The sequence below is a fragment of the Perognathus longimembris genome, chromosome 28, assembly GCF_023159225.1.
Source record: "Perognathus longimembris pacificus isolate PPM17 chromosome 28, ASM2315922v1, whole genome shotgun sequence".
NCBI classification, from domain to species: domain Eukaryota; kingdom Metazoa; phylum Chordata; class Mammalia; order Rodentia; family Heteromyidae; genus Perognathus; species Perognathus longimembris.
The window spans coordinates 1,213,780-1,241,581 of NC_063188.1; the positions used below are offsets into that span (position 1 = coordinate 1,213,780).

Below are 27,802 nucleotides of genomic sequence, written 5' to 3' on the forward strand. Positions count from 1 at the left end.
TCCGTGGGCTTGGCGTTGGCCTCGTTCTCGCGGGGGTGTGCCGCGCACAAGCTTGTACGCGCTATGGCTCCTCGGCAGGTTGGGTGGGGGGAGGCTGGGCGCCCTGCACTCCTCAAGTGAAGACCCCCACCGGCCGGGCGCTCAGGGTTGGGCGTGAAAGACGTGGGAGGTGTTCTGGGGGGCTGGGGGGGGGGGCACGGGCGATCGCTGGAGCACCGGGGTTCGTCTAGGAGCAGCGTGCTTCTGGCTGCCCCTCGGCCCCTGAAGGGGGGACTGGGGGTGGGGAAAGTGGCTTCTCGGTCCTACTCTCTCCCCTGCCAGCACTCAGGAAACGGCCCCGCCCGTCCCTTCCGAATCTGAGCCTCCACGGGGACCGGGCGCCCCGGGCTCCCGGTGATACGGCTGGAGGTGGCCTAGGGCGGGGGACTCCGGCGGGTGCGGGTCCACCGGAGCGCGCGACCGGCTCCCGGCCAGGGCTCCGCAGGGACAAGGGGCGAGGGTGTGGCGGGGCGGGGCCGACAGCCGCGAGGTGATCTCACTCCTCCCCTCCTCCGCTCCTCCCCCTCCTCCCCCTGGCGGCCGCTCCCTCCCCCTCCCCTCGGCGCCCGCCGCCCCGCCCCTCCCCCGCCCCGCCGCTGCCGCCAAAGCCGCCGCAGCGTCGGATCGGCTCGGGCTTCGCTGACTTCCTCGCGCGGTGGGTCCGAGGCCGGGCGTGCGCGGAGGCTGGGCCGCTAGCCCGGGAAGCGGCAGCGGCAGCGGCTCAGGTAAGGCCGACTGGCCGGTCCTTTCACACCGGCCTGGGTGCTGCCACCCTAGCGCTGCCTGGCGCAGGGACCAAGGAGGGTCGCCCGAGCCCCTCACGGGCTCTGCGGCCGGAGCCCCACCCAGGCCTGCCGCCGGGCTCGGGGCACCAGGGAGTGGAAGGGGCTAGAGGGAGACGCTGGGTGCCACGGACCGACAGGTGAGGGCTCATTGGGTAGGGAGGGGCACGGGGATGGCCGGGCACGGTCTGTGTGGGCAGGTGGGTCCAAGTTGACAAGTCCCTGTGAGTGTGTACGTGTGTAAGAAGGGAATCGGGAACACAGCCCACTGCCCCCCCACTTTTGGCCGTCGTGGGGTGTGGCTCTGGGCGTGGCTGCCCCTCATCCCTATTCTGGATCCCTGGGTGGCAAAAAAACCCAACCGCTAACGCTAACATGGTGTTTGTATGTGTGTTGCGGGCGGGGGGGGGGGGGTGGTAAACTGTTCCTGAAATGGGGAGTAGGCAGGAGGAGGGAGAACAACACTGGGCGCTGCCTCTCCTCCATCCCAAACTGGGGAGGGGGCTTTGTTCTTCTCCTTCATGCCCAATTCCAGCCGGGGATCCCCTCAAAAAATGTCTTCTCTAAGGAAGAGCCAGGACAGATTTTTCTGAAGCCCTTTCCCACAGGCTCCGTAGCCAGTAACAGTTAGCCTGGGTGAGATGCGTTTGGCACCCATTGATGTGCCTCCCGAGCACATGGATATAGAATGTGGGTCCAAGCAGGTAGGGGTGAGGGAGGGAGGGCCTCTTTGGCTCAGGGCCAAGGACTTATGGAAAGCAAGATGCTTCAGGCCCTGTCTCAGATTCCTAGTTCCTCCTTCGTAAAGTCAAAATGTTAGGGTCTCTTGATTGACAGGAATTGCAAGGAACAGCTAGTACAACCCACTGTCCCCCACAGGATATCTGGAACACCCTTTCCTGCCAACTGTCTCAGGAAGGCAGGACCACCATCTGTTCACTGGAAGGAGTGGGGGTTTGCCATATCCTCCAGGTAGATGCTCTGTTCCTGCTTAACACAGGGCCAAGGACAGGGGCTCCTGCCAGCCCAGTGCACTCTGCTGACTCACATGGCCGATGGTGAACACACCCTGGTTTATCTTCCTCCTGTGGTAACTACTGCCAAGCTGAGCTCCATTTTCCTAGTCCTCTGCGAGGGTGGGGCTGGGGGGCCGGGACCTGCCCAGGGCCTCTCCCCTGTGATGGGCTCCCTCCCTGATGCCAGTAGTGGCACTCAGCCCAGCTGGGCCTCTCTCCCGGTACAGCACCCAGGCAAGGCCTATACACGCTCACTCCTGGTCCTGAGCCTTCCAGGACCCTTTGCTGTCTAAGGCAACAGGGCAAATTGTTAGTAAGGCTGGCCCAGAGACCTGTCTGGCTCCACTGTCTCTCCCAGTATCTTTATTTCTGCATGTGTGCTGTGTGTGCGTAGTCTCCCCAAAGTAATACATCTTACTATGCTACATTTGAAATATACAGAGAACAAAAGAAATTAAGAATCACTGGTGATGTGATCACCAACACAGAAACATGAGTTGCACAACCCAGCCTTCCTGGTTTGCTCCCAGTCAGTTCCAAGATGTTGCTCCCCTCTCCCCCCCCCCACCCCATTGCCCGGAAGTGGCAGGGTCTTGTGCCCTGTGGCTACTAATGGGTACTGTTCTTGCAGTGATTGCCCAGGAATTGAATAGTCATCAATGGGCCGTCGCTCACTGGGCAGCTTCTCACTGCTGCGGCCCGCCTTGGGTCAGGCTCTGTACTGCCCGTGCATGCTGAGCAGATTCCTTATCAGTATTTGAAGGGCACAGAGTGAGGAAGGGCCTTATCTGAAGATGACTCCACTGAGCAGGGGTGGCCCATCATTGCTCCCCAGTTGGCCTCCTCCAAATTCCATGAGTAGCAATTGACCAAGTCTGCCTTGGGAGGGCCCAAAGGAGGATCTACTGAGCCACACTGCCCATTCCTCAGCCCACTCACTAGGGCCATTCACACGTGGGGCTTCAGCTTGCTTGCCTACCACCTGAAGGTTAGATTTTGCTGATTCCTGAGGTCTTTTTCAAGACAAATCAACCCTTGTACCACTCAAAATGGCAAGGAGGGCGACATGGCTTCGCACAGTGGCTCAGCCTGACCACTCCAGGACAGCCTAGAGAATGCACTCAGGAAGAATGGGGAGTAGAGGCAGGGTTCTATGCACAGAGCTGCTGCTTCGGTGTGTGCACGGGAGTGGAGGACCCCACCCTGTAGTAGAGACACTGGAGGCTGGATTCTCATTGTAGGCTGTGTGTGTGCCGTGTCCTGCTCCTATGACTGGGAAGGCTGGAGTTAGACTCCTGGGTGGAGCCATCTGGAATGGGCCCTCTGCACTCTCCCCAGCCCCTGTCTAGCCAGTAATCTTCCTCTCTGTCACTTGCTGTGATCTGCCCATCCTTCTGTTCCCATAGCCTCCTTGCTGCCTTGTGGTGGTCAGCCTCCACCACACATTGCCTTCCCTTTTCTTCCTTATTTCTCCATTGGGGTGGGGGTGGGAGATGCACCCCCCCTTCTTCTCCTCTCCCCCTCTTCTCTTGGCCTGCACACTTCCCCTTCTGTGCTCATTCCTCTTTCACATGCCCTTTTGTTTATCTTTCTCCTCCTCCCTGCTTCCCCTAAAGCCTGTCCTTCCTTGCTGCTGAGCTCCTCAGGATGGACCTCTACTTGGATTGGGTCTAGGACTCCACCCCCACGGGGCCTCCTCCCACCTGGAGGGTGGAGTGGGAGCACTGGTGGCCACCACCCAGAGGAGGACTTGAGGAAGCAGCAAGCCCACCCGGCCTGCTCCCCAACTCTCATCAACAGGGTCTTTGTGGCTTCCTGAAGGCTGTGGTGAGAGGGAAAGGGAGGAGCCAGAGGAGGGCGGGGAGTTCCTTTGCAGGGAGAGGATCTGGTCTACTGGGCTTTCTAGAAGCTTTTCTTTGTCCACTGCCCCCCGATCCCCCCCAGGCCTCAGAAGCTGGCTTCTTCCCTTCCAGGTCGACAAAGTGCAGGGTCACTGCCTTCCCACCCAACAGTGCATGCCAGTCTCTGGCGCCTAAACCTGGCAGCCGTAACTGTGTAAGCTAGGAATTGGGTGGAGCAGAAAGGTGGCACAGTCCTGGGCTTTATGCACTAGGCCAAGGGACACTTGTGAGTCTCTGCCTATCCATGCTAGTCTGCGGGTGGAGCTGAAAGGATGGGGACTGCATCTCCCCAGAACTCATCTAAAGTATCCAGTGCTGGGCAGACATAGTGGGAGGGTATCCCAGTACAGACAACCGCACAAGATGCACTGCTGAGATGCTTTGGGCTGTGTGTGTGTGTGTGTGTGTGTGTGTGTGTGTGTGTGTGTGTGTGTGTTCTTGAGAGGGCATGAACACATATCTCTATGTATTCTCATGGGTCCCCTCAGGCACCCCAGCAGGGCTTGTGCTAGGAAGGGGTGCAGTGAGAGCAGTGGCCACGGTGGCTGGCTGGCAGCACTGAATCATATGGGGACACAGCATCTGGTCAACCCAGATCTCAGTGTTTGGGTTCATTCAGGCCCCCTCCCCAGCTGCCTGTGTTCATGCCTTAGGAATGCTAAGGCCCTTGGGAGAACAGAAGCCCCATTGTCCACCCCCAGGCTTCCTGTGGCCCTTCTACCCTTTAGCCTTTGGGAATGGGGATGTCCAGGGGGTCTGGTGGGGCCTGGCAGTGTCTGAGCCATTTTTGACACTACCAGGCTGCTGTGTTAGTCACCTTTGCCCACCCCTCCTCTGTCCTGCCTACTTATTCTGCAAACGCATAGCCAAAGGAGGGGAAGTGATGCATATTGTCACTCTGTCTCCTGGGACATGGTCCCTGAAGACCCTTCTAGTGTAAGATGATCTTCACTCACTGAGGAAGCTCAGGGCTGGGAGGGGCTGTGCTTCCTGTGCTGCCTCCTGGCTCTGCCTTTGTGACTCCGAGAAACGAAGGCCTTTTTCCCTGCTCAGCCTCAGTCTCCCCTTCAGCACACAAATGGAGTCACTGCTGTCCCTAGGCTCTGGGTGGAGAGGGACCTTCCAGGTACTGAAGGCCTGTGTGAGGGGGCTCTAGAGTCTTTGGTTGTAAGAAAGGAGTTAGAGCAGACCAGGATTCTGTGGAGCCCCACAGGGCCTCAGGCTGATGGGACCCCAGCTCAGGGATACAGAGGTTGTATGGAGTCAAGTTCCTGCTCTGTGCTGAGACATAATGTTGCTCACTCACATCATATTTGTGCATGGCTCCACAATTTCCCTTCCTGCCTTCCACATTTGCATGCCATCTGCCTAACAAATAGGCTCTTCCCCAGGGGACAAGATGGCTTGGAGGCCATCCTAGTTATGCCCTGGGACCCAAGAGTCCCTGAGAAGTCACTGGACCCCAGAATAGCTTTTGGCAATTTCAGGAGCCTCCACTCCATCTAAAAATCTCACCCTGGTGAGTTCTCACTCCTGGGCCCCACTTTCCCTGTCTACAGTGAACTAGTGAGGGTGGAATGCAGCTGTGTGCTTGACAGGACTTAGGAGAGTCCCTGCCATGGGGAGTGCCACCCATAAGCTCACTTTAAAAAAATGAAGCTGACTGAGATCACAATGCATGGGGGGGTGGGGGAGGACTGTGAGGGGCTGGGGGGAGTGTACGGTGGGGCCAACCAATGGTGAGAATCCTTCCTTTCTTCCCTACAAAGAGTTAACCTCCATCTGCCCCCCTCCCCACCATTAAGGAAAATGGTCCTTTACAGGTGAGCTTTCGTTGCCTTGGAGACTGAAGCCTCCAGCAAAGAGGGGGTTGGGATGAGGTGGGGCTGAGGCAGTATGAGGGGTAGGGGAGCTGAGGTGCGGCTGAGGTACATTTGCTCCATTCTTCATTGAGGAAGGGGCGAGGGGGGGAGCCTATGGTTTCTGGGCCTCCAGTTACCTGTGGGGGCTCCCTTCAGCAGCTGCCTTTATGTATTATCTAAATAACCCAATAGGCTACATGCAGCAAGGCTTCTCCCACCCTTGCTAGCAGGCTCTATCACCATAGAAACCAGCCAGCCACAGCCTGGTGGGGAGGGGGAGGAGGAGCCTTAAAGGGACATGGAGTATGAGATTCAGGTGACACCCATCACCTTATATCTGCACTGACAGGCACAAAGGCTCCCACACCTACCCCAGGCCTGCAGGATAGGGATCTGCCACTCACACTTTGACCTCTCCATGTACCTGGGGCACTGCGCCCCAGTCCTGCCCCTGATCTGGCCTGCTGGGTCATCAGATGCTGCCATTTGTAATAGATGCTGGGCGGAAAGGCCCTAGCACTGTTCCATCTGTGAAGTGGGCCCTCTTGCTGCTGCTGCTGCTGCTGCTCCTCCTCCTCTTCCTCTTTTTTGTCCATTGTGGGGCTTGACCTCAGGGCCTACATGCTCTTCCTGACTTCTTTTGCTCAAGGCTAGAGCTTTACCACTTTGAGCCACACATAGCTCCAATTCTGGTTTTCTCGTGGTTCATTGGAGATAAGAATCTCACAGACTTTCCTGTCCAGGCTGGCTTTGAATTGTAATCCTCACATCTCAGCCTCCTGAATAGCTAGGATCACAGGTGTGACCTACACGCACCCAGCTGATTGCTTCTTATTTGGAGGAGAGCTGGTGAACATGGAAGGGACAGAGAGAGAGACAGAGAGAGACAGACAGAGAGAGACAGAGAGACAGAGAGAGACACAGAGACAGACAGAGACACAGAGAGAGACAGAGAGACAGAGAGACACACACACACACACACACACAGAGAGAGAGAAAGAGAGAGAGAGAGAGAGAGAGAGAGAGAGAGAGAGAGAGAGAGAGAGAGAGAGAGCATGCTCAGGATTGAAGCAGTACCCCAGGTCTCATCCAGTCTCGCTAACCTTTCAGGTCCTTCCCTAGCAACCAGCTTCCTTTCAGACAGGCAAGCAATGCAGTGCAGATGGCAATGCAGTATGTAATGGAGTAGATGAGTACTTCCCAAGGGATCCAGGCCACATGGTGGGGGGGGGGGGATCAGCGGTGATGCTCCTTTGGGGCCATCACTGGTCTCCTCTGAGCCTTGTTTCCCCAGTGCCTGCCACACCCTTTCTTCCCACCGAATCAGTGCGGTTTGTGAGACCTCTCCTACAAGGGTGGGGCAGGATGAGTTTGCCTGGCACTTTCCCAGCACAGTGGCTGCTGTATACAGTGGGTGTGCACACACACACAAAACACACAGTCACTGTTGTGCCTGTAGTTGCATGTGTACTTCCCCCAGCCTGGCGGCTGCTTGCTCAAACACATATGCACATACATGGACACACTTATACACACATGCACACACACAGTCACACACACACACACATACACACACATACACGGAGCAATCTTTCAAGGATCTATGGAGATCCCCTGAGTATGTCTCCCTCCTCCTCCCTGCAGGAATCTCAATCTCCACCTGTCCTCTGGCACATGTAGGTGGGTTGGATAGCAGTGGGTCATTAATCTTGTCTTACAACTGGCCTCTTGCCCTCGTGCCACAAGTGGGCAGGGGCTTGCCACCTGGCACTGTGGGGCTTTGTTTGTGTCTGGTCCTTCTTTACTCTCTGTTTGACTCCCCACTCTGCTTATTCATCCAGCCTGACCTGCGAAGATGGGAAGTGGCTGTCCCTGACCCAGGCTCCTGGGCCCCGCCCCTTGCCTGGCATTCCCCCTAGGGATAGGAGAGCTGTGGAGGCATCATTTGCCTCCACGCAGGCACGCGTGCACACGCCCACTGCTCATTCTCGCTGCCATTTCTGAGCAGTGTTTTCTGCAGCCGTCTCGCCCTTTGTACTGCCTTTTCCTTGCTTGCCTCTGGCCTGTATCTCCATTGGTGGATTTTTCCATTTTAGTTGTCACAGTCTTCCGAAGGCTGTCTTTGTCTCCTGTTCCCAGCCCCACTTCTCAGCCTCTCCTGCTCCTTCCAACCTCTTCTCACTCTGTCTGTCACCCTCGGCAGGCTGGGCCTTGGCTCCATCTGCGGAATACTTACCCCTCCTCCTTTGCTGTTGCTGGTGCTGATGGGGGGTCAGGGCCTGCTGAGCTAACAACCTTAGTTTGCTCTATAATTGCTTGAGGAATGATGAGAGATCAGAGAGCCAGCAGCGGTGGGAAGGGAGGCAAGAGAACCCCTTCCCAGCCATTACAGACCTCTTAACTTTCTGGTTCTTTTCTTCCATATCTGAATGCCCAGGGCAGTGGCAAGCGAGGGGTGGGGGAGGGGGGAGTGACAAATACCACAAGATGGGGGGAAAAGCTGAATATGAGGTTATGAAGAGTTGGGATGAATCCGGGGTGGTATAGCATGGGGACCAGGGAATTGGGAATTTTATGTTTCCCCCAAGTGCACACCCCAAGTATGCATGCCCAACACCATTGTGGGAACCTAGACTAGGAGAACTAATGGGAATCTGGCATGGCTGAAATCATCAGTCCAACAAACACAGCATCAAAGCCTCGTCCTAGGCAGGAAGATCTTTCTTTGAGCTTCTTTTGCTTCAGTTTCTTCCCCTTCCCCCTCAGAAGACCAGTGCTCAGAGCTCCCAAGGCTGCTGTTTGATCCCTTGCTCTCTGATCTCAGTCTCCCACTGCTTCCTACAGGCCTTGAAGTCAAGGCCCAGGCTGCCTGAGGCCTAGCCCTGATAGCACTGGCTTTGTGGGTAAAACAGATCCACTGTTCTCCTCTCTTCTGGTCTCCAACTTAGCTCTTGCAAGTTAGGAATTGGTCATCCATGTTCCGCAGCATTCCTTTGGCCTCTAGGCCATCCATGTTGATCCATACTGGTGTTTCTCCACCTCCTTCACCAGCCGTTGGGAGAGTCTGAGAGCTCCAAGCTGACTGCTACTCTCTCTCTTCCTTTTTCTGTGCCTAGTCTCTGGCAATTTGCCACATTTACCACTCTCCTCAAGTGCTGTCTTGCACAAAACTGACTTGTTGCTCTTGCTTGCCTCCCACCAGTGCAGATGATTTAGCATAACCTTCTAGGCCTCCTTACCTACACTTTTGGTGTTATACATTGGGATTGGTTTCCCCTTTGACAAGGTCCTGGTTAGATTTGACACCTCCAGCTCGTCCCTCTCCTGCACTTGCCTCTTTTCATATTTGCAATTGAAGCTGCCTCTCCTAGTGGGAGGTTGTTCCACAATGTGGTCATTGTCAGAGAAGGCCTCTCTCTTTGATCCCCTGTCTTTGGGGCCCATTTCATGCAGGTGCACACATAGGCATGTTTAGTATTGGTGGGGCTTGTGGTGGATACATCTAATAGTTAAACCTTGAAGATTCAAAGAAAGAGCCAGAATTTGGGACTACTGGACACTTGAGAAGTATCAGAAATATTGTCCTGAGAACTATTCCAGAGCTTTCCCTGGCCCCGGCTCTTATTCTGGCCTGGAACATCTGGAAGTGAGGAGGTCACAATTGCCTCTCTTCCTTATTGCTTCCCTCCCCCCCCACAACTGGGGCTGAGCAGCAGCAGCAAGGTACTTTCTTCATTCCTTCCTCCCAACAAATTCTTCTTCTTCTTCTTCTTCTTCTTCTTCTTCTTCTTCTTCTTCTTCTTCTTCTTCTTCTTCTTCTTCTTCTTCTCCTCCTCCTCCTCCTCCTCCTCCTCCTTCTTCTTTCCTTCTTTCCTCCTCTTCCTCTTCCTCTTTCTCCTCCTCCTCCTCCTCCTCCTCCTCCTCCTCCTCCTCCTCCTCCTCCTCCTCCTCCTCCTCCTCCTCCTTCTCCTCCTCCTTCTCCTCCTTCTTCCTTCTTCTTTGTATCAGTATTTGGGCTTGAACTCAGGACTTTGCATTCTTGTGCGGCTTCTTTTCTGTTCAAAGCTGGCTCTCTGTCACTTGAACCATATCTCCATTTCTGGTTTATTGGAGATGAGGGTGTCTTAGTCTTTTCTGCTTGGGGTGACTTCTACCCTGGGCCCTTAGATCTCAGTTTCCGGATTGGCTAGGATATAAGTGTGACCCACTGGCACTCAGCTCAGGCTGGCTTTCAGCTGTGATCCTCAGATCTCAGCCTTGTGAGTAACTAGGATTACAAGCATGAGCCACACAGTCTGGCTTTCTCACTACTTTTTTTTTCTTTTTAGTACTAGTACTGGGTCTTAGGGCCTTGTGGTCTCACTTGTCTTACTTATCCATGGTTGGCCATCAATCGCTTGAGCCATGCCTTCAGTCTGGCATCGTACTAGTTAATTGTAGGTAGAGCCTTGAACTACAGTTCTCAGATGCTAGCCTGTTGAGTAGCTAGGATAACCAGTGCCTGGCTCCCACTAATTCTTGAGGGCGAGCTTACTTCCTCATTCTTCCTTCATTGCCAGTTAGCTTTCAGCACCCAGGTATCAGTTGAGCCTGAAAGCTGCACCAATAAGAGCATAAGAAGGTTCTTTTTTCCTATGTGTGCATACATGATAGCAGACATACATATTTGTCCTGCACTGGTCCACAGACGCACAGATTGGCACACAACACAACACACACACACACACACACACACACACACACACACACACACACACACATACACACCTCCTAGACCTGGGTATTGATTCCCCCTACAGACATCCCAACAAAAATATACCCACTCACGAGTGTCCTTTCTCCAGAGAACACACACATGTGCTCATGCACATACAGCCACATAAATTCTGGTGTGTATTGGCTTCCTCTGTACACGCAGATCCACATCCACACGCATGCCCATGCACACCTGCTCATAGGCTCATCAATGCACACATGGGAATACATGCACAGAGCAGCTGGTGGCCTGCACAGGGGGGTTGATTGGGGCAACAAGTTGGTGTTGGGGAGGCAGCTGGCAGGACGGCATAGGCACAATCAGAATGGTATGGAAGGCAACCTGGAAGCTAAGGCAAGGCTATGTCTTCCAAGTCCTCCAACATGGGGTGGGTGTTGGGAGGGAAAGGGAAGCGGGAGCCTCCCTCCCCTCCACGGCTGGGGGAGATGCTTAAGGTGGGGCTAGGTCCTGGCTGGCCCCAGGGAGAGTCACTAATGTCCATCGGTCCATTCTCTCCTGTCTCTTCCCCACACCTCCTCTTTCCTCTTCCCTTCCCCTGGTGCCCCCTCTACCACCCGCAGCGATACCCTAAGGCAACCATCAGCCCCCTTCCTTCGGGCGGGAGCGCGAGCTGAGCCCGGCTGGTGTGGCGCGCCGCCGCCGGCGCTGCTGGGAAGATGGTGGTGGCGCTGCGGTTAGTGTGGACTCTGCTGCTCTGCAGCCCCTGCCTGCTCATCCAGATTCCTGACGAATGTGAGTACTTGGAGGCTCCTCGGTGCCTTCCCTCGCTGCTGTTCGGGGCTTTTCTTTATTTTCTACCCCCGACCTTCCTCTTGTGGACTCTCACCCCTTCTTTCCTGAGCACGACATGCCGAAGGGCGTTGAGTCAAGAGAGAAAGCACGGGGCGTGTCAGCACCATGGACAGGGCTCCGCGCGCTTCCAGCACCGCGGACAGCACACCGTGCCGGCCGCTGCCCGCCGCCCTGCGGGCTCTGCTGTGCTCAGACCCGCTCCTTTCTCACTCCTCTCCAACCTCTCTGCTTCTGCTCCCCCTCCAGGCACCCAGACATATGGTGGCCAGGAGAATAGGGGAACCCCCAAGTCTCAGCTACCGTGTTGAAAGTCTCAATTCCATTCCTACATTAGGTAATGCCAAAATGGCTCTTTCCCATTGGAGCCCCTGGAAAATACCAGCTCCTAACCTAGCAGCCTTGTGGAGCTTTTATTTTTGCGTGCAGTTATTTTATGGAGATGGAGGGGAGCTCCTGGAGCATGTGTCCATGACTGTAACTTTTGATGGGGGAATGAGGAGTCACAGATGCATGCAGAGTATGGATAATAAGGTTGTGACTTAGATGTGAGTATTTGTCTGTGCTTTGTGAGCTACGCAGATTGCGTATTTGTATGTGTGTTGTGTGTGTCTTGACTAACTGTGGACATTTGTGAATATAATTTTGAATTATAAGTCTGTTAATCATTGTAACGGTTATTTCTTGATGAGGTGTGTCAAGCTCTGGAGGTATTTGCCTGTGATATTTGATCATAGAGAGCTGTGTGTACCTGTGAATGACTACGTGTTTGCATGTCAGGTTATTTTTTTCTGGGATATGCTTTTCTCTTCAGTATAGCAAAAATTATAAATACACTGGCTTAAGTGGTTGTTATCCCTTACAAAGGAACATTTTCACGGGGTGCTGCTGGCTCATGCCTGTAAGGTTCACACCCGGGAGGGCTCCATGCACATGCCTCCACCTGTTTAAATCTCTGTCCAGGACACACCTCTCACCCGCTGCCCTAGAAAAGGCCTTGTCTTGGAGTAACTCTAGAGCCTGCCACACGTGCCTGGGATTAAGCTGCAGGCCAGCAGTTTGCCGAAAAAAAGTTCTATCTTCTGCCTTGAATACTGTGTGGAGTTCTCCATCGTCGGTTGTCTACTTGAAAATCTCTTACAATACCTATAATCCTAGCTATTCAAGACGCTGAGATGTGAGGATTGTGTTTTAAAGCCAGCCCAGGCAGAAGCAAAAAAAACCCCAAAAATTCAGGGACAGTGTCCAGGCCCTGAATTCAAGCCCCATGACCAATAAAACAAAACAAAACAGGAAAAAACAAACAAACACCCAACAACTAGGGATGCGACAGGAGCCAAGAGAGGTAGGCTTGGGAAGCCCCTGCCATCAGGGAGCAGCAACAGTTTGCAGATGATAGACTGGTAGGCTAGAGGTTGGGATGCCACGTAAAACACACAGCACATGGAGGTCTGTACAGTCACACCCATGCAGAACCCCACCACTGCCACCATAGATCCACAGGGACACAAGAATAAGACTGGACCAAGAAATGCACACAAACGAGTAGTCTTCCAGATTGATAGAGGGGTGGGCATACATTGATACATTGATAGAGGGGGTGGCCTCCAACATTGTACACTGAAACCTGAGCACACACAAGCACATTTACAAGTCTACCTGGGCAAGCTCCAAATGAGCAGGTAGACTACAGACACTGGAAAATCTACTGTAATATGCACATTCCCGGACATCCTCCCATGTGCCAGACCATCATGTTTTTATATTCTACCTCTGTACTGGGCCTCCTATCCTTGGCCTCCTCTCCATTACTTTTCTTTTTTGCCCATCCTGGGGCTTGAACTCAGGGCCTGAGCACTGCCCCTGGCTTCTTTTTGCTCAAGGCTAGCACTCTACCATTTGAGCCATAGCCCTGCTTCTGGCTTTTTCTGTGTATGTGGTGCTGAGGAATCAAGCCCAAGGCTTCATGTATGCAAGGCAAACACTTTACCACTAAGCCACATTCCCAGCCCCTGCATTGATTTTCAAGTACTGCCTTCTGGTATGAAATGCCAAGCCCTTATTCTGGCTAGCAGCCCACCCTTCTAGCAAATGGGCTTCACCACCTTACTTGGGTGTGTCTGCATGTGATGAGGACAGAGATTTTTTTAATGGCAAGAGTAGGAGAGCGAATTATTCTAGAGAGCTATTGAAACCTTCCATCTACCTCTTCTTTCATGGCCAGACCTTTTTGTCTCTATTCCTGTTTCCTCCACTGTGGGTTTTCCCCATCCTGTCATCCTTGTCACTGTCTGTGGTGGCCCCTCTCCAGCTCAGAGCCCGCTGAGGTGTCCCTAGGGAGTCCTTTCCTCTCTTGGGGGGGGGGGTGCTTACACTCAGGTCTTTCATAGAAACAAAGCTTTCTGAGCCAACCCTGTTCCTCGGCCTCCTTTCCCCTCCCTCAGTCCCCTCCCTGCTTCTCCTCCCCTGAGTCCTAGGCTTGGGGCAGTTGCTCTGACCTCTGCCCCAGGGCGCTTGTGGCCACCCGAGAGGAAGGGAGGAGACGGAAGGAGGGCTGGCGCCATTCCTGCCCTGTGGGCTGTGGAGATGCAGCAGGGCCTTTGGGAGGCCGGGAGGGGGAGGGGCCAGCGGGCTCTGAAGGCTGGGCTTGGGTAATTGAAAACACTGAGCTGTACTAATTGGATTAGGAGGGAAGTGGGCTGGAGCAGGGGAGGGTATGCTGCTTGTTGGCTGTCTGCTGCCAATCTGCCATAACATCCTGGGTGGGGCCTGAGGCCAGTTCAGCACACAGCCATGCCAAGCCTTGTCTGGGCCCTGCAACTTCACTTCTGGTTAAAGGCAAGATTCCCCCCCAACACACACACACACACACACACACACACACACACACACACACACACACACACCATCTCAGTCCACACCATCTCAGTCTAATGAAGCCCGTCTCCTTGGACAGTGCCCCACCCAGGGAGGAATTACCTGGACCTGTCTGTCCTGCCTCCCTGGCTTGAGCTGCCACTGCTGCTAGCTGGCATGTACCATTGTTCCTCCTCCCATCCCATTTCCATGCTGCCCAGGCTCTGCCGGGGCTGCCTCTCAACAGTTCTCTCGCTTTCTCCCATGCTGTCTGGACTTCTCAGATGAAGGACATCACGGTAAGTGGGAGGTGGGGTGGGAGTGTGGCCCTAAAAGTCAAGCACAGGGAGAAGAGGGGCCTCTGGCTCAGCCAGCACACACATGTCCTATCTAGGTTGCACCCCTCTCCCAGTAGGCGGTGTGCAGGTCTGGCGGAAGTCTTTCCTGGACCTCGGGTCCCTGTCCTCATTGCCTCAATACAGAGGCTTCTGGCAGCCTCTCCTTCCTCACCAGTTTGGGCCTTTGTTCTGCACCCCTGCTGAGATTTCTGCTATGTCCTTCCCAATGCGCCCTCTTCCTGCCAGTCTTGTCCTTACTTTCTGCACCTTTGGCTTTTGTTGGTGTCTTCCCTCTGTCCCTCTTCACATATTCACTTTTGGGTTTTTTTTTAATGTGGTGCTGAGGAATCGAACCCAGGGCTTCATGCACTGTACCACTGAGCCCCATTCCCAGCCCCCTCACGCATTCATTCATGTGGCCCTCAGCTTCACTCCCATCATGTCCCACAGCTGTGAGTTTTATTCTTCCCCTCTCTTCCCTGGCCACAAGGCTGCAGCCCCTGTTTCCCTCCCAGCGGGACAGGGGCAAAGCCACGAAGCCAAGCAGACATAATTTTACCACCACTCTTCTCATCCTGTCTGCAGTGATGGAGCCGCCTGTTATCACCGAGCAGTCTCCGCGGCGACTGGTTGTCTTCCCCACAGACGACATCAGCCTCAAGTGTGAAGCCAGAGGCAAACCAGAAGTGCAGTGAGTGACCCCATACGCAGTCTCTTGTTCACTGCCGACCTCAGCTTCCACTTGTCAGGCCTCCCTGGGCCGAAGTCCTGAGTCCAGAAGCCCCTGCATGGTCATGAGTCCTTGTCAACCCCTGCTTCAACCTTGGGGGCCCTGGCCTGTGCGAGCCCTTGTGTTCACCCTGTTTCAGTCCCTGTCCTACATGCCAGGGTTTCCAGCCTCTGAGCTCTATTCTGCCCACAGGTTTCGTTGGACCAAGGATGGCATCCACTTCAAACCCAAGGAACAAGTGGGGGTGACCGTGCAAGAATCACCCCACTCTGGCTCCTTCAACATCACAGGCAACAACAGTTTTGCCCAGAGGTTCCAGGGCGTCTATCGCTGCTTTGCCAGCAATAAGCTGGGCACTGCTATGTCTCACGAGATCCAGCTCATGGCTGAGGGTGCGAGGCATTGTGGGGACTGGGGAGGGCAGGAGGGAGGAACTGGGATACCTGAATGGCATCCTTAGCCAGTATGTGGGTCTGAGCTGACTGTGCAGCATTTGAGGGGTCTGGGTGTCCTGCCAGCAATCAGCCCACCCCAACAGCTCTCATGACTTTTTCCTATTTTACCCAGAAGTCTGCTCTGTCTTTGCCATATCTCTTTCTCCTCTGAACTTCTCACCTCATCCCCCTTCCTTCTCCCAGTCTTTCTGAGTTCCTGTCTAGTAGAGCTGCAGGTGGGCTACAGGCTATGGATGGGCCGGATGGGTAATGGCTGCCCGAGTGCCTGGTCTGCCCTTGCCTCTGATTGAGTCACTCTCTGGCTTAAGCTTAGTGGCTTCTATTCCTGCCTTGTTTCCATCTCCATTATTTTAGGGTCATCTCTGTCCATCTCAGGTGTTTATCTGGCTCCTGTGCCTGAGTTTGCCCACTTTGAGCTCTGCTGTCTATTGCTCCCACTCTGCCCTTCAGCCCTTCCTGCTCTGGGGCTCTGTCTTTATCCGTGTCGCCCTTTCCCTGGGGCTTTCCCTCTGCATTACATCTTCCCTGAGCTTTTCTCTCCTCTCTCCTCCTCGTTCCTCCAGTTACCTTGGGAACCGTTACCATGGTTTCTGTGTCAAGATGATGGAAGGGTCTGTGACTCCCTCATCCGTCCACAGCTCCCATCCCCCATTACTGCACCTCAGCCTCCCCCCACTCATCCTTGTCCTTTCCTCAGGGTGGACAGGAGAGCCAAGAACTGTGGAAGGTTAACCCTTCATGGCCACCTAGTCCTGCTCCACCCTCTCATCCCTGTGAGGTACCCGTGTTCACTGTAAGCCAAGGAAGATGCAGTTTCCACCTCCCTTTATGTGAACTTCCTTCCAGCCTAGCCCTGTCACACCTTTGTCCATCTCCACGATAGCTCTCCCTCCTCTTGTTCCCTGTCGTGGACTGCCTTGACCAGGAAGACAGTGCCAGCCTCTCTGTCCCTTCTAGGTGCCCCCAAGTGGCCGAAGGAGACAGTGAAACCTGTGGAGGTGGAGGAAGGCGAATCAGTTGTTCTACCTTGCAACCCTCCACCTAGTGCAGAGCCACTCCGGATCTACTGGATGAACAGCAGTGCGTGTGGGGAGAAGCTGCTGCAGGGGGCTGGAGTGTCATGGGGTGGGGGGGAATCTTTCTAGAACAGCTCATGACTTTACCTTCTTGTCCCCTTTGCAGAGATTTTGCATATCAAGCAGGATGAACGAGTGACAATGGGCCAGAATGGCAACCTCTACTTTGCCAATGTACTCACCTCAGACAACCACTCAGACTACATCTGCAATGCCCACTTCCTGGGTACCCGGACCATCATCCAGAAGGAGCCCATTGACCTCCGGGTGAAGGCCAGTGAGTGCCAAAAGTTCTGCCAGTCCTCCATCCCTCCATCCCTTCTCAGGCCTTGCCCGTCCCAGCAGAGATAGATCAGATAACCCCAAACTTCCTCAGAGACAATTTCGTTCTTTCTCCACCATGCCCAGACTTAGGTGGTGAGAAGAGAGGTCAGACACACGTGTGTGTGTGTGTGTGTGTGTGTGCTGATCTTGGGGTTTGAACTCAGGGTATGGGCACTGAACTTGAGCTTCTTTTGCTCAAGGCTAGCACTCTATTGCTTGAACCACAGGTCTACTTGCGGCCTTTTGGTAATTTATTGGAGATTTCCTGCCCAGGCTTGCTTTGAGCCATGATCCTCAGATCTAAGCCTCCTAAGTAACTAGAATTACACGTGTGAGCCATCAGTACCCAGACAAACACCCTTGTTATTCTGAGACAGGGTGTTACTATGTAACTGAGGCTGGCCTTGAACTTGTGATCCTCTTGCCTCAGCTTCCCAAACGAATGCTGGTTTTACAGGAGTGCACCGCCACAGCCAGTAGGCACTCTTCTTTCAGTGCTGGGGATGGAACCAAAGGCCTCCTGCATTTTAGACTAGTGTTCTACCACGGAGTAGCTAGGGTTATGGGTGTGAGCCACCAGTGTCCAACTCCCCAGAGGAGCAGACTGAGGGACTCACTAGGGTGCCCAGCTTAGTGACTCACCTCCCTCTTTTCCTGGCAGCCAACAGCATGATTGACAGGAAGCCACGCCTGCTCTTTCCCACCAACTCCAGCAGCAACCCCGTGGCCTTGCAGGGCCAATCATTGGTCCTGGAGTGCATTGCCGAGGGCTTGTGAGTCTGGGTGTTTGGGGCAGGGGAAGGCTAGGGCTGAGGAACCCCAGCAGGGGCTTAGGCCTGTGGGCTGAATGGCCTTGTCCCCTCTCCCCTCTTTTCTCCTCCGTGAACTCTGGTTTCGGGCAGCCCCACACCCACCATCAAGTGGCTACGTCCCGGTGGCCCCATGCCAGCAGACCGTGTCATTTACCAGAACCACAATAAGACTCTGCAGCTGCTGAATGTGGGCGAGGAGGATGACAGCAGCGAGTATCAGTGCCTGGCTGAGAACTCACTGGGCACTGCCCAGCATGTCTACCATATCAACGTGGAGGGTATGGGCCTCAGCCTGGGACACCCTCCCTCAGTTGCCACAGGATCCCCAGTTTGGCCTCTGGGGATGATGGCCTGCAATGCCCACAGTGACAGGGGAGGGCAGGGGCTGCACAAGGGGCAACAGCAGGCTGCAGGCAAAGGGTGGCTCCTTGCTTCTTCTCAGCCTCCCCATACTGGCTACATAAACCCCAGAGCCATTTGTACGGGCCAGGAGAGACTGCCCGCTTGGACTGCCAGGTCCAGGGCAGGCCCCAACCTGAAATCACCTGGAGAATCAACGGCATCTCTGTGGAGGGTGAGCAGGGCCTTGGGAGGGGCAGTGAGTATGGTGACCCCAGGGAATGTTGAGGGGAAGGAGGAGGGGCCTCAGCATGGCTCAGTGCTCTGGCCTGTTTCACACGCAGAGCTAGCCAAGGACCAGAAGTACCGGATCCATCAGGGTACTCTGACCATCAGCAACTTGCAACCCAGTGACACAATGGTGACCCAGTGTGAGGCCCGTAATCAGCATGGACTCCTGCTGGCCAATGCCTACATCTATGTTGTCCGTGAGTGCCAGCAAGTCGTGCCTATCCAGCTTCCCTCCCTGCCTTCATTGCTCATAACCCCCATTCTGTCCCTGCATCTCCCCCAAATGATTCCGCTAGCATCTGGTATGTCTTCAGTGTATGGGCTGCCTTGCTACTTGGTGAGACCCTTTACCTGTGACCCTTCCCCCATGCCTACAGCAGCACAGGGGGCAAATGTAGGAAGAGCAGGGGCTTGTCATTATGATTGGGCAGAGGCGTACCTTGGGTAAGACACGCCCCAGCCAGGTTGATGGCTCTCTTATGGCGTCTCAGGGAAAGTAGGGCTGTTGGGAAGAAGCAGGCTGCTAGTTAGTGGGGCCTTGAGTAATTGGTGACATTTGGATGATGGCAGAGGGTGCTGTACATTTAAGGGAGACGTACAGGAAGCCAGCCATGTAGGCTCCTGCAGCCTGAGGATGCCGGGTGGAGAGTCCTTGGTTTCTCTCCCACTGTGGTCCCTATTCCTGCCCCATCTTCTGAGATTGTTCTTCCTCCAGAGCTGCCAGCTACAATCCTCACAGGAGACAATCAGACGTACATGGCAGTTGAGGGCAGCACTGCCTATCTGCTGTGCAAGGCCTTTGGAGCCCCTGTGCCCAGTGTCCAGTGGTGAGTGCCTCATTCGGGTGGAGGCCTGGAAACTGTCATCTGGGGCAAGGAGCCCGGAGTGGCCAGCCTGAACCACGCCCACCTGCTCCCCCTAGGCTGGATGAGGGAGGGACCACAGTACTTCAGGACGAACGGTTCTTCCCCTATGCCAATGGGACCCTGGGCATCCGAGACCTCCAGGCCAATGACACTGGACGCTATTTCTGCCAGGCTTCCAATGACCAGAACAATATGACTATTGTGGCTAACCTGCAGGTTAAAGGTGAGTTGATGCTCCCCCCCCCCCATGACTAGCAGTGTCCTTGTGAGGGAGGGCCAGGGTCTCTGGAATACATCCCAGTGACTCTCCCTCCTCTTCATTGCCCTCCAGAAGCAACTCAGATCACACAGGGGCCCCACAACGCAACGGAGAAGAAAGGCTCAAGGGTGACATTTACGTGTCAGGCCTCCTTTGATACCTCATTGCAGCCCCGCATCACCTGGCGTAGGGATGGGAGAGACCTCCAGGAACTTGGGGACAGTGACAAGTGAGGGCTCTGCCCCAAACTTGGCTGGTGTGTGTGTGTGTGAGAGAGAGGTAGATGGGGAAGAGCTGAAGGCACAGGCATGCCTTGTCCACAGCGAGGTCCTTGGCTGAAGGGGGATGCAATCTGGGGAGGGGGGAGGAGAGGAGCCACAGGGCAGGGAAGGGGTGTAGATCCTGGGAGGAAAAGGACAAACACAGCCCCCTCCCCAGGTACTTCATAGACGATGGACGCCTGGTCATCCACAGCCTGGACTACAGAGACCAGGGCAACTACAGCTGTGTTGCCAGCACTGAGCTGGACGAGGTGGAGAGCAGGGCTCAGCTCTTGGTCGTGGGTGAGTGCTGAGATGACACCGGGCATGTGGGCCAGGAGGACCAGGCTCATAGTGCCAATCCCTTTTAAGCTGGGAGGCGGGGGAGGTACGTGGCTGTTGAAGTCGGTGGCCAAAGAATCCACCCTCCATGGCCCTCAGGGAGTCCTGGGCCGGTGCCTCTGCTGGAGCTGTCTGATCATCTGCTAACACAGAGCCAGGTGCACTTGTCATGGAGCCCTGCTGAAGACCATAATGCCCCCATTGAGAGTAAGAGATCTGTCTGTGCTAGCCCCTGCCTGCCATTACCCCTGTCATCCCTAACTCTTCCTGGGGCCCTCCTTCCTCCTAGGGTTGTGGTGGCAGGACTGCCAACGTTATTGGGGCATATACTTGTGTCCTTGGGGCTCATGGTTTAGTATGGAAGTCCCAAGTGGCTTGGGACTCAGGAAAAGCCAGACTCCTACCCAACCCCCACTAACCTGCCTGCTAAGCCACAGGCCAATTACTCTATTATGGGTTCACTTCTTCACAGAGTATGACATTGAATTTGAGGACAAGGAAAGAGCACCTGAGAAATGGTACAGTCTGGGCAAGGTGCCAGGGAATCAGACCTCTACCACCCTCAAGCTGTCGCCATATGTACACTACACCTTTCGGGTCACTGCCATCAACAAATATGGCCCTGGGGAGCCTAGCCCAGCCTCTGAGACTGTGCTTACCCCTGAGGCAGGTGAGTGTAGAAAGCACTCTCTCCCAGGTCACCAGGTTCTTGAAGCTAAGAGAGAGTGTCTGGAGAGGTGCTGCTCGGATGCTTTCAGTGTTCTAGGGTGCTGGGAATGCTGTGCTGCTCCTTTGGGGGTTCTGGCTGATTGCTTCAGAAGCCAGAGAGCCTCTCCTCCCATTGTTTTATCTGTGTGTGCACTAGTGCACGTGCACATGCATGGCAGTCGTGGGGCTGGAACTCAGGGCCTGGGCGCTGTCTTGGTTTTTTGTGTTTTTTGGCCAGTCCTGGGCCTTGGACTCAGGGTCTGAGCACTGTCCCTGGCTTCTTTTTGCTCAAGGCTAGCACTCTGCCACTTGAGCCACAGCGCCACTTCTGGCCATTTTCTGTATATGTGGTGCTGAGGAATCGAACCCAGGGCTTCATGTATACGGGGCAAACACTCTTGCCACAAGGCCATATTCCCAGCCCCGTGTCTTGGGGTTTTTAAGCTCAAGGCTAGTGTGCTATCGCTTGAGCCACAATGCCACATCTGGCTTTTTTTCTGGTTAATGGAAGATAAGAGTCTCATGAACTTTCTTGCCCAGTCTGGCTTTGAACTGAGATCCTCTGATCTCAGCCTTGTAAGTAGCTAGATCCTGGCCCTATTGTTCTCTTAACATGTTACTTTCCAGCCCCAGAGAAGAACCCAGTGGACGTGAAAGGAGAAGGGAATGAGACCAACAATATGGTTATCACTTGGAAGGTAAGGGTCTTTGGGCTGACTTGTTCCCAGGGTATGTGGCCAGGATCCAGGCATTTGCTGTCCCTTGGCTGGGAGTGTTTGTGTTGGAGGCAAGGTATAGAAGGCAGTAAGTCTTGGCTAACCTTTCCTTTTCTGCTGCTCCCCTCCAGCCCCTGCGGTGGATGGATTGGAATGCCCCGGGGGTTCAGTACCGCGTGCAGTGGCGCCCACAGGGCACTCGAGGGCTCTGGCAGGAGCAGACTGTGAGCGACCCTCTCCTGGTGGTTTCTAACACATCCACCTTTGTGCCTTATGAGATCAAGGTCCAGGCAGTGAATAACCAGGGCAAGGGCCCTGAGCCCCAGGTCATCATTGGCTACTCGGGAGAGGACTGTAAGTATCAGATGGGACCCACAGTGTGTACACATGCTCAGTGGCTTCCCATCTGCCATTGCCACTCTCCGGGGGCAATTCCTACAAATAAGAACACTAGTCTACATAATCAGAGTGACATTATGAAATTTTGCACCTGCATACAATGTGTTTCTCTAACTGACAGCCAGTCTTGCTATTGTATCAAGCAACACTATCTTCCCTCCTCCCATACAGGGATCTAGTGCAGGTTGATTATCTCACATCGGAAGATCTGACTCCAAAAGGCTCCAAAGCTTTGTGTCAGTGTCAGTGTGACATCCTAGGTGGAAAATTCCACACCTGACCTCATGTAATAGATAGTCAGAACAAGGCTCACTAAAAATATTGTAGCAAAAAATTCTTTCCGGGCTCTGCCTATGTGTTATATGAAATACATATAGGTGCCAGGGGTGTAGCATAAAGCCCTGGGTTCCACCCACAGAAACACACACACACACACACACACACACACACACACACACATACACACTATCTTTTTGTTTACATTTCTTTTCTTTCTTTCTTTTTGCCGGTCCTGGGGCTTGAAGTCAGGGTCTGGGTGCTGCCCCTGAGCTTCTTTTGCTCAAGGCTAGGTCTTTACCACTTGAGCCACAGCGCCACTTCCAGCTTTTTTGGAATAGTTTATTGGAAATAAGACTCTCATGAACTTTCCTGCCTGAGCTGGCTTGGAGCCACGATCCTCAGATCTCAGCTTTATGAATAGCTAGGATTCCAGGCATGAGCCACCAGCACCCAGCTTTTTGTTTGGCTTTGAAGCCACTCCCGAAGGTATCTCTTTTATATACAAATATTCCAAAATCTAAAAGAATCCAAAATAAACCCCAAATACTTCTGGTCCCAGCATCTCAGGCAAGGGGTATTTTAACCTGTACAAGTCACCTTTCTTGTTATACTTCCTTGAATCTGAACAGTGCCACATGTTAAATTGTATTCTCTGGTCAGTGTTTTGGTTTTCTCCCTGGGGGAACCATGACACCATGCCCCCCCTCATAGCATGCAGACCCATCTGCCCCATGGGGAAGGGCTCTGGAGCTGACCTCAGCGCCCAGCCGAGGACCCGTGGCCCTCTCCAAGTCTCTGGCTATTTCTAGACCCCCAGGTGAGCCCTGAGATAGAAGTCATCGAGGCCCTCAACTCAAGCGCTGTGCTGGTCAAGTGGTTGCCTGTGGACCTTGCACAGGTCAAGGGTCACCTCCGCGGATACAATGTAAGTGTTCAGGTGGGGGGAGCAGGGCAGTCCCCGGGGAAAGGAATGGGATTGATCGCCAGAACTCTTCTGTCAGCCAGCAGCTGTCCTGGAAGTCCTTGGGTTGGGAGGAAAGGGCCCCTGCTAAACAAGAGTGGTGGACAACACACCCTGGGGTCCCCCTGTATACCGTGTACCCTGTTGAAATGCTCTGTCCACCTGTATAGGTGACATACTGGTGGACAGGCAGTCAGAGGAAGCACAGCAAGCGGCATGTCCACAAAGGCCACGTGGTGGTGCCTGCCAACACTACCCGAGCCATCCTCAGCGGCCTGCGGCCCTTCAGCTCCTACCACCTGGAGGTGCAAGCCTTCAATGGGCGGGGCTTGGGGCCTGCCAAGGAGCTGTCCTTCATCACCCCGGAGGGAGGTGAGTGCGATAGCCACAGTGCCGTCCCTGCCTCCCCCCCCCTCCCCGGGCCAGGCTGAGTGCTGATCTGCTGCTCTTCTTCTCTTCCCTGCAGTGCCTGGCCACCCTGAGTCATTGCATCTGGAGTGCCAGTCAGACACCAGCCTGCTGCTGCACTGGCAGCCCCCACTCAGCCACAATGGTGTTCTCACAGGCTATGTGCTGTCCTACCACCCCTGTGCGTGGACTGGGCCTGGTGGGGAGGGGGTAGGTAGCCTTGCGGCACGAGCGAGGGCCAGAGCTGGTAGCCAAACCCAGGCCTCACTTGTCTCCACAGTGGATGTGAGAGGCAAGGAGCAGTTATCCTTCGACCTTCCAGACCCAGAACTTCGCACACATAACCTGACCAACCTCAACCCCTACCTGCGGTACCGCTTCCAGCTTCAGGCCACCACAAGCCAGGGCCCTGGGGAGGCCATTGTTCGAGAAGGAGGCACCATGGCCCTGTCTGGTGAGCTGGTGGGAGGGCCTGCTGGTGGCTGCCCATGGCTCTTGGGGGCTCTGGGGCCTGGGGTGGCAGCTGAGCTCAGAAGAGCAGGCCTTTCAGGCTGCCCAGCCGGTCCCACAAGCCTCCCCCTGCACTTGTGCATCCCACAGGAAAGCCAGATTTTGGCAACATCTCAGCTATGGCAGGTGAGAACTACAGCGTCATCTCCTGGGTTCCTAGGGACGGCCAGTGCAACTTCCAATTCAACATCTCGTTCAAAACTCCAGCAGGTGAGTATACATTGGTTCCTAGGGCAGAGATTGGGGGCTCGGTCCAGAGGGGCCACATGGTGCTCCTCATCACTCCTGCCTGCCACCCTCTCTCATTGGTGCAGAAGGGAAGGGGAGTGCTTACCTCCAGCCACAGTCTGTCAGCTACAACCAGAGCTCGTACACACAGAAGGACCTGCAGCCTGACACCGAGTATCAGATCGAACTGATGAAGGAGAGAATGGTCCTGCACCAGATGGCTGTGAAGACCAACGGCACTGGTGAGGCTTGGGGCCAATCTTGCCTGCCACTGCCAGAGGGTTGTGCTTGCTACTACCCACTTTGCTTCAGTAGGCCCCGCCCACCAGGCCCAACCCCTTGCTTTTCTCTCCTCTTACATTCTGATTGCTCTTTGAATCCTGCACCTTTTCATACTTTTTCCAGAGGGCCCTTCCCCCCTTCTGTGTCCCAGAGGCCCTTGCAGCTCCAAGCGAGGCCTGAGCACAAAGCCCTGGCTGGGAGGCCTAGGGCTTGGGGTGGGGTTGTAGCACCTGCCTTGGTATTCACCACAGGGGCTGGGCTCTGTCTTCTTCCTGCTCTCCCTCTTTAGGCCGAGTGAGACTCACTCATCCCACTGGCTTTGGCTTCACCACCGAGGGCTGGTTCATTGGCTTTGTCAGTGCCACCATTCTCTTGCTCCTCATTTTGCTCATCCTCTGCTTTATCAAGCGCAGCAAGGGTGGCAAATATTCAGGTAACCCCTCCAGCCACATGCTGATTGCCCCCCTCCCCGGCTCAGCATGTGAGTGGTACAGCTGAGGGGAGAGAGGAGCCACAGGCCACCTTGCCATGCTGTCCCTCCCACAAGTCCTCCCCCAGTCTCCAAGCTCTGACAGGGAAGCATGGGTTTGGTGGGCCAGGCCACAGACTTGGGCTGTTTTCCTTCCGGGCTAAGGTTGAGAAGATGGCAGCTGGGCCTAGATGGGGTGAGTGGATCATCCCCCCCAAAGGTTTCTTGCCTTTTCTCCCTGTGTGTGCCAGTACTGGGGCTTGAACTCAAGACCTGGGCCACTGTCCATTAGCTTTTACACTCAAGGCTGGCATTCTACCACTTGATCCCCAGTGCCACATCCAGATTTTAGCTGGTTATTTGGAGATAAGGGCCTTGGGGATTATATTTCTGCCTGGGATGCCTTTGAACTGTGATAGTCAGATCTCAGCCTCCTGAGTAGGTAGGAGCACACACGTGAGCCATTGGCACCCAGGGCTTCTCATCTAAGTGCTGCTGAGACTGAGTACTGGGGGTACTCGGGACACAGAGGGATTCACACAGTCTAGGGGCAGCCTAGGGGCATGACTGAACATTGACATCCTGTGTGCATCTCTAGTGAAAGACAAGGAGGACACCCAGGTAGACTCGGAAGCCCGGCCGATGAAAGATGAAACCTTTGGTGAATACAGGTGAGCCTAGGTAGGAGCAACTGCTGGCACCCGTTTCACCTCATGTTCACAGCTGATCTTTCCTTTCTGTCTTCTCTATGCTGCTGGGTGACACCAGGTCCCTGGAGAGGTAAGGCGGGGCAGTAGGAGTGGACTGTCAGAACACAGTGACTGGGAGCTCCCTATGGACAGTGCATGCCTGGGAATGCCAGCCCCCCACCCCTGTGGCTTCTCCTGGCCCTGCCCCCTGGGCAACAGCCCCCCATGCCAAGAAAACTCAACATGCTCTGCTGCTCCTGTCCCTGCTCATGGCCCAACTACCTGCTGGGCCTGCCTGTCACCTTCCCAGCTGGCCTTCTCCCACAGAGGCCCCAGCAGTGGGTATATGCACCAAAGTAGGGGATCTGGGGAGGCCTCCTGGCACAGGTGCATACATCCTGCCCTCCCAGTGGGAGAGGGGGGGTCAAGGATGAGCCAGTAGAGTTGCTTGCTAGGTCAGGGCAAATACAAGCTTATAGGAACCCACCATGCCTCCAGTTAGGCTCCCACTGGGGGCCTGACTTTGACCCTGTCCTCTCACCCCTACAGTGACAATGAAGAGAAGGCCTTTGGCAGCAGTCAGCCATCTCTCAATGGAGACATCAAGCCCTTGGGCAGTGACGACAGCTTGGCCGATTATGGGGGCAGTGTGGATGTGCAGTTCAATGAGGATGGCTCCTTCATTGGCCAGTACAGTGGCAAGAAAGAGAAGGAGACAACAGGAGGCAATGACAGCTCAGGGGCCACCTCTCCCATCAACCCTGCTGTGGCCCTAGAATAGGAAGGTCCAGCCAGCTGAGGGGCCAAGACCCAGCCCACGGCCAGAGGTGCAGGAGAGCAAGTGGCCACCACCCAGCCTGTGCGGAGGCCCCTCCCTGTCCACAGGAGCCCGAGTTGGGCTGAGGAGAGGACCTTGCAGCCTTGCATCCCCTTCTTACCACCCACTCCCCACTTTATTGCCAAAACCCAGCTGTCCCCCTTCTGGGCACAAGCTGCTTTGCCTCAGCCTAGGGCAGTTCACCCACATGTCAAGGACCTTCAGGTTCTGCTTTGCCAACCTGTTTGGACAGAAAGGCCATGGTTTGGGGTGATAGACAAAAGGGGTGGCTTGGGAAGTGTCTTTGAGATGCCATGCTTCTTGTTCACTGATTGGGGGCAGACATCGTGGGGTCTCAGAACCAAGGTTGGCACCGTGCCCTTGCCCAGCCATGTCCTTGGCCTAGCTTGTGGACAGAACTCGGTGTCTCTGCCATCTGTTCTCTTTTTCCTTGCTATTTCTGTTCCAGTTAGGATGGGAACTGGGCAGGCTGGCCACAGGCATGGGGGGCCATCTGGAGGGCTTGGAGCCTCTGTTCCCCAAGAGCACACCGGGTCTGCATGCCCTCCTGCCACCCACTCCCCCTTTCGGGGGCTCCATACACACGCTGCCTTTGGTATCCACCAGACAACATCCAAGAGGCCTCGTCACTGCTGGGGGCGGGCACATCTCCTCCCCCCGCCCACCGGCCAGCCTTCTCACTGCAACCCCGGCCCCATCAGCAGCCCCCCTGTCCCCAGTTCTCTTTCTCAGCCTCCTGTCCCCCACCTTGGTAATGTAAATACACCGTGACTTTGAAAGTTTGTATCCTCACCCTTCCCCTTATGCCACTAGTGTGTAGGCCGATGTCTGAGTCTCTAGGTGCTTTCTAGGTTTTATAGCAATTAGCTTTGATGATCCCATGCCAGGAAAAAGAAAAACAGACAAAAAAGAAAAAGAAAGGAAAGATTGGTTCCCCGGCACTGCTGTGTCCCCTGCTCAGCAGCCACGGCCTCCCTGTATGCCTTTGCTTGGTCTACAACAAATCAAAAGTATATATATATATATGTACATAACTATCAGAATTATAACAGGCAAATAAAAACCTGGAAACAAAGAGAGCCTTTCCTTCTGTGCCCAGGTATGTGCATCGCTGTGTTGGTCCCCCACTGGGGAACGCTCTAGGAACCAGCCTCAGGGGCATTTGTGACTCAATGCCACAGCCCTGAACTTTCCCTGACAA

General features: G+C 54.7%; 1 protein-coding gene across 2 annotated transcripts; it reads left to right on the plus strand.

Moving 5' to 3' along the window:
- Positions 1-678: 678 nt before the first annotated feature.
- Positions 679-27,665, plus strand: L1cam (L1 cell adhesion molecule). Of its 2 annotated transcripts, XM_048336282.1 has the most exons (28): positions 679-764; positions 10,938-11,109; positions 14,946-15,051; positions 15,283-15,482; positions 16,503-16,625; positions 16,728-16,898; positions 17,607-17,718; positions 17,848-18,035; positions 18,200-18,331; positions 18,441-18,584; positions 19,103-19,214; positions 19,310-19,476; positions 19,585-19,741; positions 19,951-20,075; positions 20,214-20,321; positions 20,587-20,784; positions 21,450-21,520; positions 21,670-21,892; positions 23,026-23,141; positions 23,348-23,549; positions 23,644-23,766; positions 23,866-24,039; positions 24,186-24,305; positions 24,410-24,565; positions 24,895-25,038; positions 25,673-25,745; positions 25,843-25,854; positions 26,313-27,665. In XM_048336282.1, the coding sequence occupies exons 2-28, from the start codon at positions 11,034-11,036 to the stop codon at positions 26,542-26,544; spliced, it is 3,765 nt and encodes a 1,254-aa protein (XP_048192239.1). In that variant the 5' UTR covers positions 679-764; positions 10,938-11,033; the 3' UTR covers positions 26,545-27,665. The 2 variants fall into 2 exon arrangements, with proteins under 2 accessions (XP_048192239.1, XP_048192240.1); XM_048336283.1 differs by lacking the exon at positions 679-764 and having other exon boundaries at positions 10,922-11,109.
- The last annotated feature ends 137 nt before the right edge of the window (positions 27,666-27,802 follow it).

What these genes read in the sequence shown, in the direction of transcription:
- L1cam (XM_048336282.1), top strand. Translation starts at nt 11,034, where the DNA reads ATGGTGGTGGCGCTGCGGTTAGTGTGGACTCTGCTGCTCTGCAGCCCC. An exon ending in CAACGGCATCTCTGTGGAGG is followed by an intron (nt 18,332 to 18,440) that starts GTGAGCAGGGCC and finishes TTTCACACGCAG; the next exon opens with AGCTAGCCAAGGACCAGAAG. An exon ending in CTCGTTCAAAACTCCAGCAG is followed by an intron (nt 24,306 to 24,409) that starts GTGAGTATACAT and finishes TCATTGGTGCAG; the next exon opens with AAGGGAAGGGGAGTGCTTAC.